The sequence below is a fragment of the Oncorhynchus masou genome, chromosome 3 (assembly GCF_036934945.1).
Source record: "Oncorhynchus masou masou isolate Uvic2021 chromosome 3, UVic_Omas_1.1, whole genome shotgun sequence".
Taxonomy (NCBI): Eukaryota; Metazoa; Chordata; class Actinopteri; order Salmoniformes; family Salmonidae; genus Oncorhynchus; species Oncorhynchus masou.
This window is the reverse complement of record NC_088214.1, coordinates 19,324,296-19,336,419: the sequence shown is the minus strand read 5'-3', so window position 1 is coordinate 19,336,419 and position 12,124 is coordinate 19,324,296. Positions and strand designations below refer to the sequence as shown.

General features: G+C 41.8%; 1 protein-coding gene across 5 annotated transcripts in view; it reads left to right on the top strand.

The window, feature by feature from the left end:
* Positions 1–12,124, top strand: part of LOC135512244 (E3 ubiquitin-protein ligase mib1-like) — a 79,494-nt gene that overhangs the window by 16,159 nt on the left and 51,211 nt on the right. For all 5 annotated transcript variants that reach the window (XM_064934080.1, XM_064934099.1, XM_064934089.1 and 2 more), the window contains 6 exons: positions 733–837; positions 4,904–4,970; positions 5,444–5,648; positions 5,862–6,048; positions 7,578–7,722; positions 7,912–8,045. In XM_064934080.1, coding sequence (XP_064790152.1) covers positions 733–837; positions 4,904–4,970; positions 5,444–5,648; positions 5,862–6,048; positions 7,578–7,722; positions 7,912–8,045 — 843 coding nt within the window. The remainder of the gene's footprint in view (positions 1–732; positions 838–4,903; positions 4,971–5,443; positions 5,649–5,861; positions 6,049–7,577; positions 7,723–7,911; positions 8,046–12,124) is intronic.

Genomic DNA, 12,124 nt, shown 5'->3' with positions numbered 1-12,124 from the left:
TTGGGCTTCTTCTATAGGAATAGGTCTTGCCTTTCATTAAATAGTAGATTACAGATAATTCAGTCTACATTTACTCCTGTTATAGATTATGGTGATATTATATACATGAATGCAGCTAACAGTGTTTTGAAGCCCTTGGACGCAATTTATCATAGCACACTTCATTTTATATAATCTGACAGTTTTGACGTTCACCACTGCATCCTTTATCATAAAGTTGGTTGGACCTCGCTAAAAACACACAGGTCACTTCATTATTCTGTTTTTGTTTCTTAAGCCTTAATAAACTACCAATTTACTTTATATTATTGTTTTAATTTTTTTTTTTGTAAATGTATTAATAATTTAAAGAATAATTATTAAAATATCATTGAAGCTTTATACAGAGGGTACCTCCACCGAGTCAGTGTGCAGGGTTACAGGTTAATCAAGGTCATTTACATGTAAGTAGGGGTAAAGTGACTTTGCTTAGATAATAAACCGCAAGTAGCAGCAGTGTGAAAACGAATGTGGTGTCAATGTAAATAGTCCCATGGCCATATTATTAAATGACATATCATGATATTTGTGACATTATCTGTTGATGTGCCAGAAACGCACATAATACATTTCACATTATAGCCAACAGATTGTTAACCAAGAGGCATGCCTTTAGAATTATTCTTAGATGGGAATGCCTTGGCTAACTCCTCGACTCTTCATCTCTCCTCTTCTCTACGTCTTCCTCCCCAGGTGACAGAGATCCAGGACTGGAGTGCAGCCAGCCCCCACAGTGCAGCCTACGTCCTCTGGGACAATGGGGCCAAGAACCTCTACAGAGTGGGCTTCGAGGGGATGGTGAGTAAAGTAACACACACACACAAAATATCAGGTGTTCTTTGTTTGACCACTGAGCTGGGGGTCTTTCTTGTGCTGCCAGGCCTTTGTAGTGGAGAGCCAGCCAGTAGCCAGAGCCCCATTGTGTCAGGCAGCTGGAAGGAGGGAGGGAATCTACATGAGAAAAGCAATCTGGTCCCTTCTTTCTTTATGTGGAAGAGGGTGAACACAGAGGTCAGCTTCAGGGGGAGGAGGAGGAGTCTTAAGGTCCCAAAGAGCTACAAATGACAGGCAGTGTGCTGATTGGTGGAGAACACTCCTGCTTTTTTATGAATGCTGACAATCAGAGAGCTGGTTTATGTAACAGATTTGTCCTTTGTTATTTTAATATGTCTGGTAGGATTGAGGGGTTGAGGTAGACGACATCTGCTTCTGGATTAAGTAAAGCATGGATTATATATGCTGCTCCACCAAAAATAATGAAAAACCACAGCCTCTGTGGCAAACTGACCAAATCCATCTGTTATACGGTATATATTGATGTCCTGGTCATTGGCCAACCTGGGTGTTATGTAATCTGTTACTTTGTACGCTTTGTAACATTTTTTTCAAACACACTTAATATTATTATTGAAAATCAAAGACTACAAACAAGTACTGTGGACATGGTGAAAGACACACTGCATTTTTGTGCACAATATCAATGTATTTTCACTTTTTTTTTACTGGGTAGTTTGGTTCAAATACAGTTGAAGTCGGAAGTTTACGTACACTTAGTTTGGAGTCATAAACTCGTTTTTCAACCACTCCGCACATTTCTTGTTAACAAATTACAGTTTTGGCAAGTCGGTTAGGACATCTACTTTGTGCATGACTAATTCCAGTGGGTCACTAAGTTGACTGTGCCTTTAACCTCTCTGGGATAGGGGGCAGTGGTTTTAAATCCGGATGAAAAGCGCACCCAAAGTCAACTGCCTGTTACTCAAGCCCAGAAGCTAGGATATGCATACAATCGGTCGATTTTAGATAGAAAACACACTAAAGTTTCTAAAACTGTTAAAACTATGTCTGTGAGTATAACAGAACTGATATGGCAGGCGAAACCCCGAGGACAAATTCCCCCCCCCCCTCCAAAAAAATCAGCTTACCACTATTTTCAAGGGCTAGTACTATAATTATAAACCCAAGTCCTCCCAAATTGCAGTTCATAGGGCTTCCACTAGATGTAAACAGACTTTAGAAAGAGTTTAAGGCTGGTTTTTGGAAAAATAACCCAGAAATTGTACTTTTTCTAGGTGGCTCTCATTTTGTCTGTAGTGTTTCCAAGCGCGTGGAGGAAAGTGCGTTCTTTCTTATTTATCTCTGGTAATGAACATACTATTCTCCGTCTTAAATTTGATAGGTATCCTAATACACAAATAAACTAAGGTTTGATAATAAACGTTTGACTTCTTTAGAAAAGTTTATTAGTAACGTTTGGGATTCATTTTGTATGCATTTTGCTGGAGGGAAACTGGGTACATTATTGGCTGAAGCGCGCCAGCTAAATTGAGTTTTTATGGATATAAAGAAGGACATTATCAAACAAAAGGACCATTTATGATATAACTGGGACGTTTTGGATTGCCAACAGAAGAAGATCATTAACCTCTCTCGGGTAGGTGGCAGCATTCTGAATTTTGGATGAAAAGCATGCCCAAATTAAACGGTCTGCTACTCAGGCCCAGAAGACATGATATGCATATAACTGGTAGATTTGGATAGAAAACTCTCAAGTTTCCAAAACTGTTAAAATAGTGTGTGAGAGTATAACAGAACTGATTTGGCAGGTGAAAACCTGAGAAGAATCCATTCAGGAAGTATTTTTTTGTGGGTTTTGTAGTTTTCTATTCAATGCCATTTCAGTATCCATTGACTTAGGACTCAATTTGCAGTTCCTATGCCTTCCACTAGACGTCAACAGCATTTAGAAATGGTTTCAGGCTTGTATTCTTATAAATGAGGGAGTAAGGCCAGTCTGAATGAGTGAACCCTGACATGTCACAGAGCTTTTTCATGCGCAATCCAGAGAGAGTGCATTTCTTGTTTACCTTTTCTATTGACGACGTTATTGTCCGGTTGAAATACTATAGATAATTTAGGCTAAAAACAACCCGAGGATTGAATATAAACATCGTTTGACATGTTTCTATGAACTTTACGGATACAATTTGGAATTTTTGTCTGCCTGTTTTGACTGCGTTTGAGCCCGTGGATTACTGAAGAAAACGCGCAAAAGAGGTTTTTGGATATAAAGAGACTTTATCGAACAAAAGGAACATTTATTGCGTAAATGAATGTCTTCTGAGTGCCACCATATGAAGATCATCAAAGGTAAGGGATTCATTTTATCTCTATTTCTGAGTTTTGTAATGCTTCTACTTGGCTGGTTACTGTTTGTAATAATTTGTCAACTGGGCTATGTTCTGGGCTAGGTATGTTCTGGGCTAGGTATGCTTTCGCCGAAAAGCATTTTATAAATCTGACACCGTGGTTGGATTAACAAGAATTTAATCTTTAAACCTTATGTAAAATAAGTTCTGTTTTCTGAATTTTTATAATGAGCATTTCTGTATTTGAATTTGGCGCTCTGCAATCTCACTGGATGTTGGCCAGGTGGGACGCTAGCGTCCCACATACCCTAGAGAGGTTAAATATTTGAATTTAGTATTTTTGAATTTCGTGCTCTGCAATTTCACCGAATGTTGGCCATTTGGGACACTACTGTCCCACATACCCGTAAGAAGTTAAACAGCTTAGAAATTCCAGAAAATTATGTCATGGCTTTTGAAACTTCTGATAGGCTAATTGACATCATTTGAGTAAATTGGAGGTGTACCTGTAGGTTTATTTCAAGGCCTACCTTCAAACTATGCCTCTTTGCTTGACATCATGGGACTGGTGCACTTCACAAAATAGATGGCATCATGAGGGAGTAGAATGATAAATATATATAGATATATTTAAGCAACATCTCAAGACATCAGTCAGGAAGTTAAAGCTTGGTCCAAATGGACAATGACCCCAAGCATACTTCCAAAGTTGTGGCAAAATGGCTTAAGGACAACAAAGTCAAGGTATTGGAGTGGCCATCACAAAGCCCTGACCTGAATCCTATGGAAAATGTGTGGCCAGAACTGAAAAAGCATGAGCGCACAAGGAGCCCTACAAACCTGACTCAGTTACACCAGCTCTCTCAGGAGGAATGGGCCAAAATTCACCCAACTTATTGTGGGGAGCTTGTGGAAGGCTAACTGAAATGTTTGACCCAAGTTAAACAATTTAATGGCAATGCTACCAAATACTAATTGAGTGTATGTACTCTGACCCACTGGGAATGTGATGAAATAAATCATTCTCTCTGCTATTATTCTTACATTTCACATTTTTGTGGTGATCCTGTGGTGATCCTAACTGACCTAAGACAGGGAATTTTTACAAGGGTTAAATGTCAGGAATTGTGAAAAACTGAGTTTAAATGTATTTTGTTAAGGTGTATGTAACCTTCCGACTTTGACTGTAGCACCAAAAGGCCACCATCTGGTCTCTTGACTTTCCTTTCCTCAATGTGTTTTATTTTTTCCTTTGCTTTTTACACATCTGTTTTGTACAAAATGACATCAAAAAGCCAATATCCCAAATTGCACCCTATTCCCTTTATGATGCACTTATGGTGCGCTACGTTGACCAAAAGTAGGGCATTATGTAGGGAATAGAGTCCAATTTGGGGGCGCAACCACTGTTAGTGAACCCTGCTCTGTCAGAGGAGCAGTATGCCTTTTAGTCAACATGGCTGCCCTCTGTCTGACAGTGGATGCCCATCCGCATCTGTCATTTCAAGTGATATGATGCTGTTCCTTCCCTGCTGAGCCAGAGTCCTTAAGGTAATGCCATTGTTGCCACCCCGCCCTAACTTTAACACAATGTCACACGGCATGTCACTGCAGTGTGAATTTACTCGTACGTCGTTGTTAATCTACTGTACTTCTAATAGATTGAATTAAGTAGATCATTAGCTGATGCTTTTTTCCCTGTCTCTCCCTTTCAGTCGGATTTGAAATGTGTCCAGGATGCCAAAGGAGGCTCTTTCTACAGAGACCACTGCCCTGTTCTCGGTGAGTACAGTACTCGTGATCCATGGCACTACGTCGTAATTATTGCACCAATACTTCCCCAGCACAGTGTTCTGCAGTTGAGTCCAAGGGCATCAGGAGCACTTCTCTGCCTGCCTGCTGTTACTGGTAGTGTCCACTAGGTGGCATCATCACACCAATACAGGCAGTATCAGGCTGCATGGAGACAGACCTGGTGCAGTCACAGGCCACACTGGCACAGCATTTCCGCAATCTCAAGGATCGTGTCTTCTCTGATATTCCTGGCCAGTGATACCTGTGTTTTGTTTAGCAGCACTGCAGCAACCAAATGAACTCGTCAAGTTTAATACAAGTAATCAAAAAAGACAATCCATGATCTGATTTGTCCACCCTATTTTATCTTAGTGAGACTAACCTACATAAATAAATGTGAAATAAAGTAAATAAATAAGAATGTGTAACCAGTATGTATTCCACCTGCCCTCTCCCCACAGGTGAGCAGAATGGCAACAGAAACCCAGGCGGTTTGCAAATTGGAGACCTGGTCAACATCGACTTGGACCTGGAAATAGTCCAGTCCCTGCAGCACGGCCACGGAGGCTGGACAGACGGAATGTTCGAGACTCTCACCACCACCGGTACCGTGTGTGGCATCGACGAGGACCATGACATTGTGGTGCAGTACCCCAGTGGGAACAGGTAAGCTCTATCAGGGCTTAATTCAGGCCTAGTTAAATTAAGGTTCAATAAAAAAATAAAGACCAGTACACAAGCACAGTCCTGTCATAACACAACAACTTCTGTCATAACAAGAATAGGACATGGACTTAACCTTTTTGTCCTAATGAAAGATATTTATGACACTGTAATTTCGATGATGTTGGTGCCACCTCAAAGTGTGTGTGTGTCCAGGTGGACATTCAACCCTGCGGTGCTGACCAAGGCCAACGTGGTGCGTAGTGGGGAAGGTGTTGCGGCGGGGGCAGAGGGAGGCAGCTCCCAGTTCCTGGTGGGAGACCTGGTCCAGATCTGCTACGACATCGACCGCATCAAGCTGCTGCAGAGAGGCCATGGGGAGTGGGCTGAGGCCATGCTGCCTGCAGGGGAGAGGCCATGGGGCATGGGGAGTGGGCTGATGCTGCCATGCTGCCTGTAAGACACGCATGGGGAGTGGGCTGAGGCCATGCTGCCTGTAAGACACGCATGGGGAGTGGGCTGAGGCCATGCTGCCTGTAAGACACGCATGGGGAGTGGGCTGAGGCCATGCTGCCTGTAAGACACGCATGGGGAGTGGGCCATGCTGCCTGTAAGACACGCATGGGGAGTGGGCATGCTGCCTGTAAGACACGCATGGGGAGTGGGCTGAGGCCATGCTGCCTGTAAGACATGGGGAGTGGGCGAGGCCATGGGGACTGGGGAGTGGGCTGAGGCCATGCTGCCTGTAAGACACGCATGGGGAGTGGGCTGAGGCCATGCTGCCTGTAAGACACGCATGGGGAGTGGGCTGAGGCCATGCTGCCTGTAAGACACGCATGGGGAGTGGGCTGAGGCCATGCTGCCTGTAAGACACGCATGGGGAGTGGGCTGAGGCCATGCTGCCTGTAAGACACACATGCATTTCCTTTGTCAGCAAAACATCCTTTTTCTTCCACATCTCATCTCCCACGTATCAAGGACCATATCACCTGGGTGTATGTCATGACTACTAAGCCCTAAAACCCGTTCATCGGTACCTACTGTTGTTGCTGCTGCTCCCCTTCGCCCGCCCCCTCAGTTTTGAGTGTTTACGAAAGGCTCCTTGAGTCGGACTGATGTCCCGATTCAAACTTTAAGCGAGGTGTAGTGCCTTTTCAGCTCTTTAGTTGACTCTCCAAACAGAGTGAATCAAGTTGCAGACTTGCTAGAGAATGGTATTCAAATTACACATGACGCTCTGCGACACTAGGCTGGAAAAGTTTGTGTAGGAAAGATGGCTGCCAATGAAGCAATGTATTGGTCATGCATTCTAATTGGTATACTAGTGTTTACATATTGTAACGATGTGTTAGTCTGTTTCAATATCCACGTTAGCATAGTACTCAGAATGCATTCCTGATTAGAATAAATGTATGTATCTAGTATGCTGGAGACCGTGGATATTGCATCGTAGCCTCAGTCTTATCAAAGAACAGGGAGACAGCCACAAAATGCAAGGCCCCAGATAATTGGCTGTGTAGATGAGAAATGTCTGGCTCTCACTCAGCCCTTCAACTGCCCTTTGAATGAATAATCAGAACAGTGCTATAGACTCATCTGTGATTACGCTTTCCTGTCATGTTTTTGGAAAGGAAGGGCCGTGTCTGTTTCTGAAATGAGAATGAATGGCTTTGTAGAAATTAAATACACAGATGCGCATCTCTTTTTGTTTTGTTCCCCCTCAAATTGTATTTGTTTTTTATACCTTGGTTATATCTCAGATAATTTAACTTCCCTGTGTAAGAGACACTAGAATTCTGAAAGGAGGTTCAGAATTCCCTTCAATAATATTTGGTACTTAACAGATTGTTACAATCTCTTAACAGTATGTTATGTTTATGCTCTTTTTTGTAATAAAAAATGCTATAGTAAAGAATGTATTGTTTTCCTCAGACCCTGGGCAAGGTGGGCCGCGTGCAGCAGATCTACTCTGACAGCGACCTGAAGGTGGAGGTGTGTGGAACGTCATGGACCTATAACCCTGCTGCCGTCACCAAGGTGGCCCCCACTGGCTCTGCTGTCACCAACGCATCCGGAGGTAGTCAGAACACACACATTTACAGCGTGTACACACCGATACACAAACCAGAAAACCAATATTTTTTTCCAAATCTACTACTAGCCTGTTTATAAGTGGGCATAGACATACACTGACCCCTCTTACACACCACACACAATCTTCACTCCTTGGACCTAGAAGATGACCCCCATGTAACGTTGTGTGTAGAGCGTCTGTCTCAGCTGCTGAAGAAGCTGTTTGAGACCCAGGAGTCGGGTGATGTCAATGAGGAACTGGTCAAAGCAGCAGCCAATGGAGACCTGGCTAAGGTGGAGGACATCCTCAAGAGACCTGACGTGGACGTAAGTGATCTCTTCATTCAACACAGCTTCAAGCTTGGTAGGTGTCTATCATAGTTTAGTTCCATGGCGCACCCCCCCCAGGGATATATTTATTGGTAATTGAGATGGCAAAATGACATTATGACGACAGGGGCTCAGTTAATCCTTAAGTGTCCATTGACGCAGCGGTGCTGCCATCTATACTGAACAAAAATATAAATGCAACTAATTTCAACTATTTTTTTCAACTATTTATTTCATTCAAAGGTTTTTCTTTATTTTTTATATTTTCTACATTGTAAAATAATAGTGAAGACATCAACACTTTGAAATAACATCAAATAATCATGTGTTATGTGCCTATCGATGACAGCTTTGCACACTCTTGGCATTCTTTCAACCAGCTTCATGAGGTAGTCACCTGGAATGCATTTCAATTAACAGGTGTGCCTTGTTAAAAGTTATATATTGGAATGTCTTTCCTTAATGCGTTTGAGCAAATTAGTTGTGTTGTGACAAGGTAGGGGTGGTATACAGAAGATAGCCCTATTTGGTAGAAGACCAAGTCCATAATATGGCAAGAACAGCTCAAATGAGCAAAGCGAAACGACATTCCATCATTACTTTAAGACACGAAGGTCAGTAAATCTGGAACATTTGAAGAACTTTGAAAGTTTCAAGTGCAGTCGCAAAAATCATCAAGTGCTATGATGAAACTGGCTCTCATGCCACAGGAAAGGAAGACCCGGAGTTACATCTGCTGCAGAAGATAAGTTCATTAGAGTTGACTGCATCTCAGATTGTTCCCACCGTGAAGCATGGAGGGGGATGGGGGTGCTTTGCTGGTGACACTGTCAGTGATTTATTTAGTATTCAAGGCACACTTAACCAGCATGGCTACCACGGCATTCTGCAGCGATACGCCTTTCCATCTGGTTTGCACTTAGTGGGACTATCAATTGTTTTTCAACAGGACAATAGCCCAACACACCTCCAGGCTGTGTAAGGGCTATTTGACCAAGGAGAGTGATGGAGTGCTGTGTCAGATGACCTGGCCTCCACAATCATCCGACCTCAACCCAATTTAATATGGTTTGGGATGAGATGTACCGCAGAGTGAAAAGCAGCCAACAAGTGCTCAACATATGTGGGAACTTCAGGTGAAGCTGGTTGAGAGAATGCCAATAGTTTGTAAAGCTGTCATCAAGGCAAAGGGTGGCTACTTTGAAGAATCTAAAATATATTTGTATTTGTTTAACTATTTTTTGATTACTATGTGTTATAAGTCCCTCCCAAATCAGAATATTTTTTTTCCCCCACAAAGGGGCTTTATTAGAGAAAGAAATGCTCCTCAGTTTCATCAGCTGTCTGGGTGGATGATCCCGCAGGGGACGAAGCCGGATGTGGTGTTCCTGGGCTGGCGTGGTTACATGTGATTTGCGGTTGGGAGGACAGTTGGACGTATAGCCAAATTCTCTAAAACGACTTTGTAGGCAGTAGAGAAATGAACAATACATTCTCTGGCTCTTGCAGTCAGCATGCCAATTGTGCTCTCCCTCAAAATTGAGACATCTGTGGCATTTTGTTGTGACAAAATTGCACATTTTAGTAGCCTTTTATTGTCCCCAGCACAATGTGCACCTGTGTAATGATCATGCTGTTTAATCAGCTTCTTGATAAACCATCCACCTGTCAGGTGTGGCATATCTTGGCAAAGAATCTAGCAGGGATATAAACAAATTTGTGCACAACATTTTAGAGAAGTAAGCTTTTTGTGCATGTTTAACATTTTTGGGATCTTTTATTTCAGCTCATTAAATGTGGGACCAATACTTTACATTTTGCATTTATATTTGTGTTCAGTATATTTAATAATAAACACAATCCCAATCAATTTCCATCAATTTAAGCTCAAATCAGGTTGTTTTACATGGGTTGCGTCAAAAAAAACATCCCGTAGCATGATGCTGCTACCACCATGCTTCACCGTAGGGATGGTGCCAGCTTTCCTCCAGACCCGATACTTGGCATTCAGGCCAAAGAGTTCAATCTTTGTTTCATCAGACCAGAGAATATTGTTTAAGTACCTTTTGGGAAACTCCAAGCGGGCTGTTGTGCCTTTTACTCTGAGGAGTGGCTTTCGTCTGGCCACTACCATAAAGGCTTTATTTGGTGGAGTGTTGCAGAGATGGTTGTCCTTCTGGAAAGTTCTCCAGAGCTCTGTCAGTGACCATTTGGGTTCTTGGTTACCTTCTTGAACAAGGCCCTTCTCCCTCGATTGCTCAGTTTGGCCAGGTGGCCAGATCTAGGAAGATTTTGGTGGTTCCAAACCTTTTCCATTTAATAATGATGTAGGCCGCTGTGTTCTTGGAGACCTTCAATGCTGCGGTCTTGGCATAATCGTGTCTCGGAGCTCTACGGACAATTCCTTCGATCTCATGGCTTGGTTTTTGCTCTGACATGCACTGTCAACTGTGGGAACCTTGAGTGGCCCAATCTAATATCCCTGGAGATACCTGAAAATAGCTGTGCAGCAAAGCTCCCCATCCAACCTGACAGAACCTGAGAGGATCTACATAGAAGAATGGGACAAAATCTCCAAATACAGGTGTGCCAAGCTTATAGCGTCATACCCAAGAAGACTCGAGGCTGTGATCGCTGCCAAAGGTGCTTCAACAAAGTACTGAGTAAAAAGGTCTGAATACTTATGTAAATGTCATATTTCATTATTTTTGCAAAAAATTATGAAAAGCAGTTTTTGCTTTGTCTTTATGGGCTATTGTGTGTAGATTGATGAGGGGGGAAACGATTTAATTAATTTTAGAATAAGGCTGTAACGTAACAATGTGGAAAAAGTCAAGGGGTCTGAATACTTTCTGAATGCGCTGTAGATAGCAAGTTAAACTTGGGTCTTGTTAACGCAGAGTTATTCACCCAGGAAAAATAAATAAACTGCATAGTCCTAAACATTAGAAATATGATGGCCATGTGTCGTTTTTGAAAAAAATACCTTTTTTCTTTTTCATTGTAAGCTCATTTACTTTTCTCATCTGATGAAAATTAAGCAAATTTCTGCCGACTGTGTTGAACTAATGTATTTTCTTGTTTAGGAAAACTATAATTGCTTGTCCCTGATCATTCTATTGAAGCAAAAAAACACTGACATTCAATATAAAACGAGACCCCTGTCAATACACACAGCTGGACTCCCCTGATCCCCATTTCTCCCATTGTGCTATTTACAAACAGTCACGTGGCTGGCTCAACTGTTCAGGGGAACTACTTAAGCTTCCTAATGTAAAATAATTTAACAGGTGAAATGAAGTTGCACAAGTCGACTGCAGGGTATACTTAAATAATAGCTACAAATATGGTTGCAAGTTTTGGGGAATATTCAGAGGTGGTAAATTTCTGTGGGAATTAATAGGAATATATGGGAATTAACGGAAATATATGCAAATTGTTTTTTTGCATTGGATATAATTACCATATATGGAGACGGAAACATAAACCTTTTACCTTATCATAAGTAGACCTAATTGTAAATTATTAAATCCATCCAAAATAAATAAAATAAACATTTAGTTACGAATTGAACTTTAATTAAATGAGTTGACGCATTGATTTCACTGAACAACAAAAGAAAGGGAATATTTAATGATTCCCAATGATCCATCGCATTTCCCAAAAAACGTTTTCAGCGTACATCTGTAAAATGATAGTCTAGAAACTAAAGCTTTGGTTGTCTTCCTCTCAGGCTTCCATGTCTTCTCCCTGGACCTCCTCAATATCCAACTCTTGAATATCAGACTCTGAGGCCTCATTTTCACTGTCATTTTACAACCTTCAAATTGTATTAGTCACATGCGCCCAATACAACAGGGGTCGACCTTAGTGAAATGCTTACTTACGAGCCCCTCACCAACATTGCAGTTTAAAAAAAATATGGGTAAGAATAAGAAATAAAAGTAACAAGTAATTAAAGAGCAACAGTAAAATAACAATAGCGAGACTGTATACAGGGGGGAACCGGTACAGAGTCAATGTGCGGGAGCACCGGTTAGTTGAGGTAATATGTACATGTAGGTAGAGTTATTAAA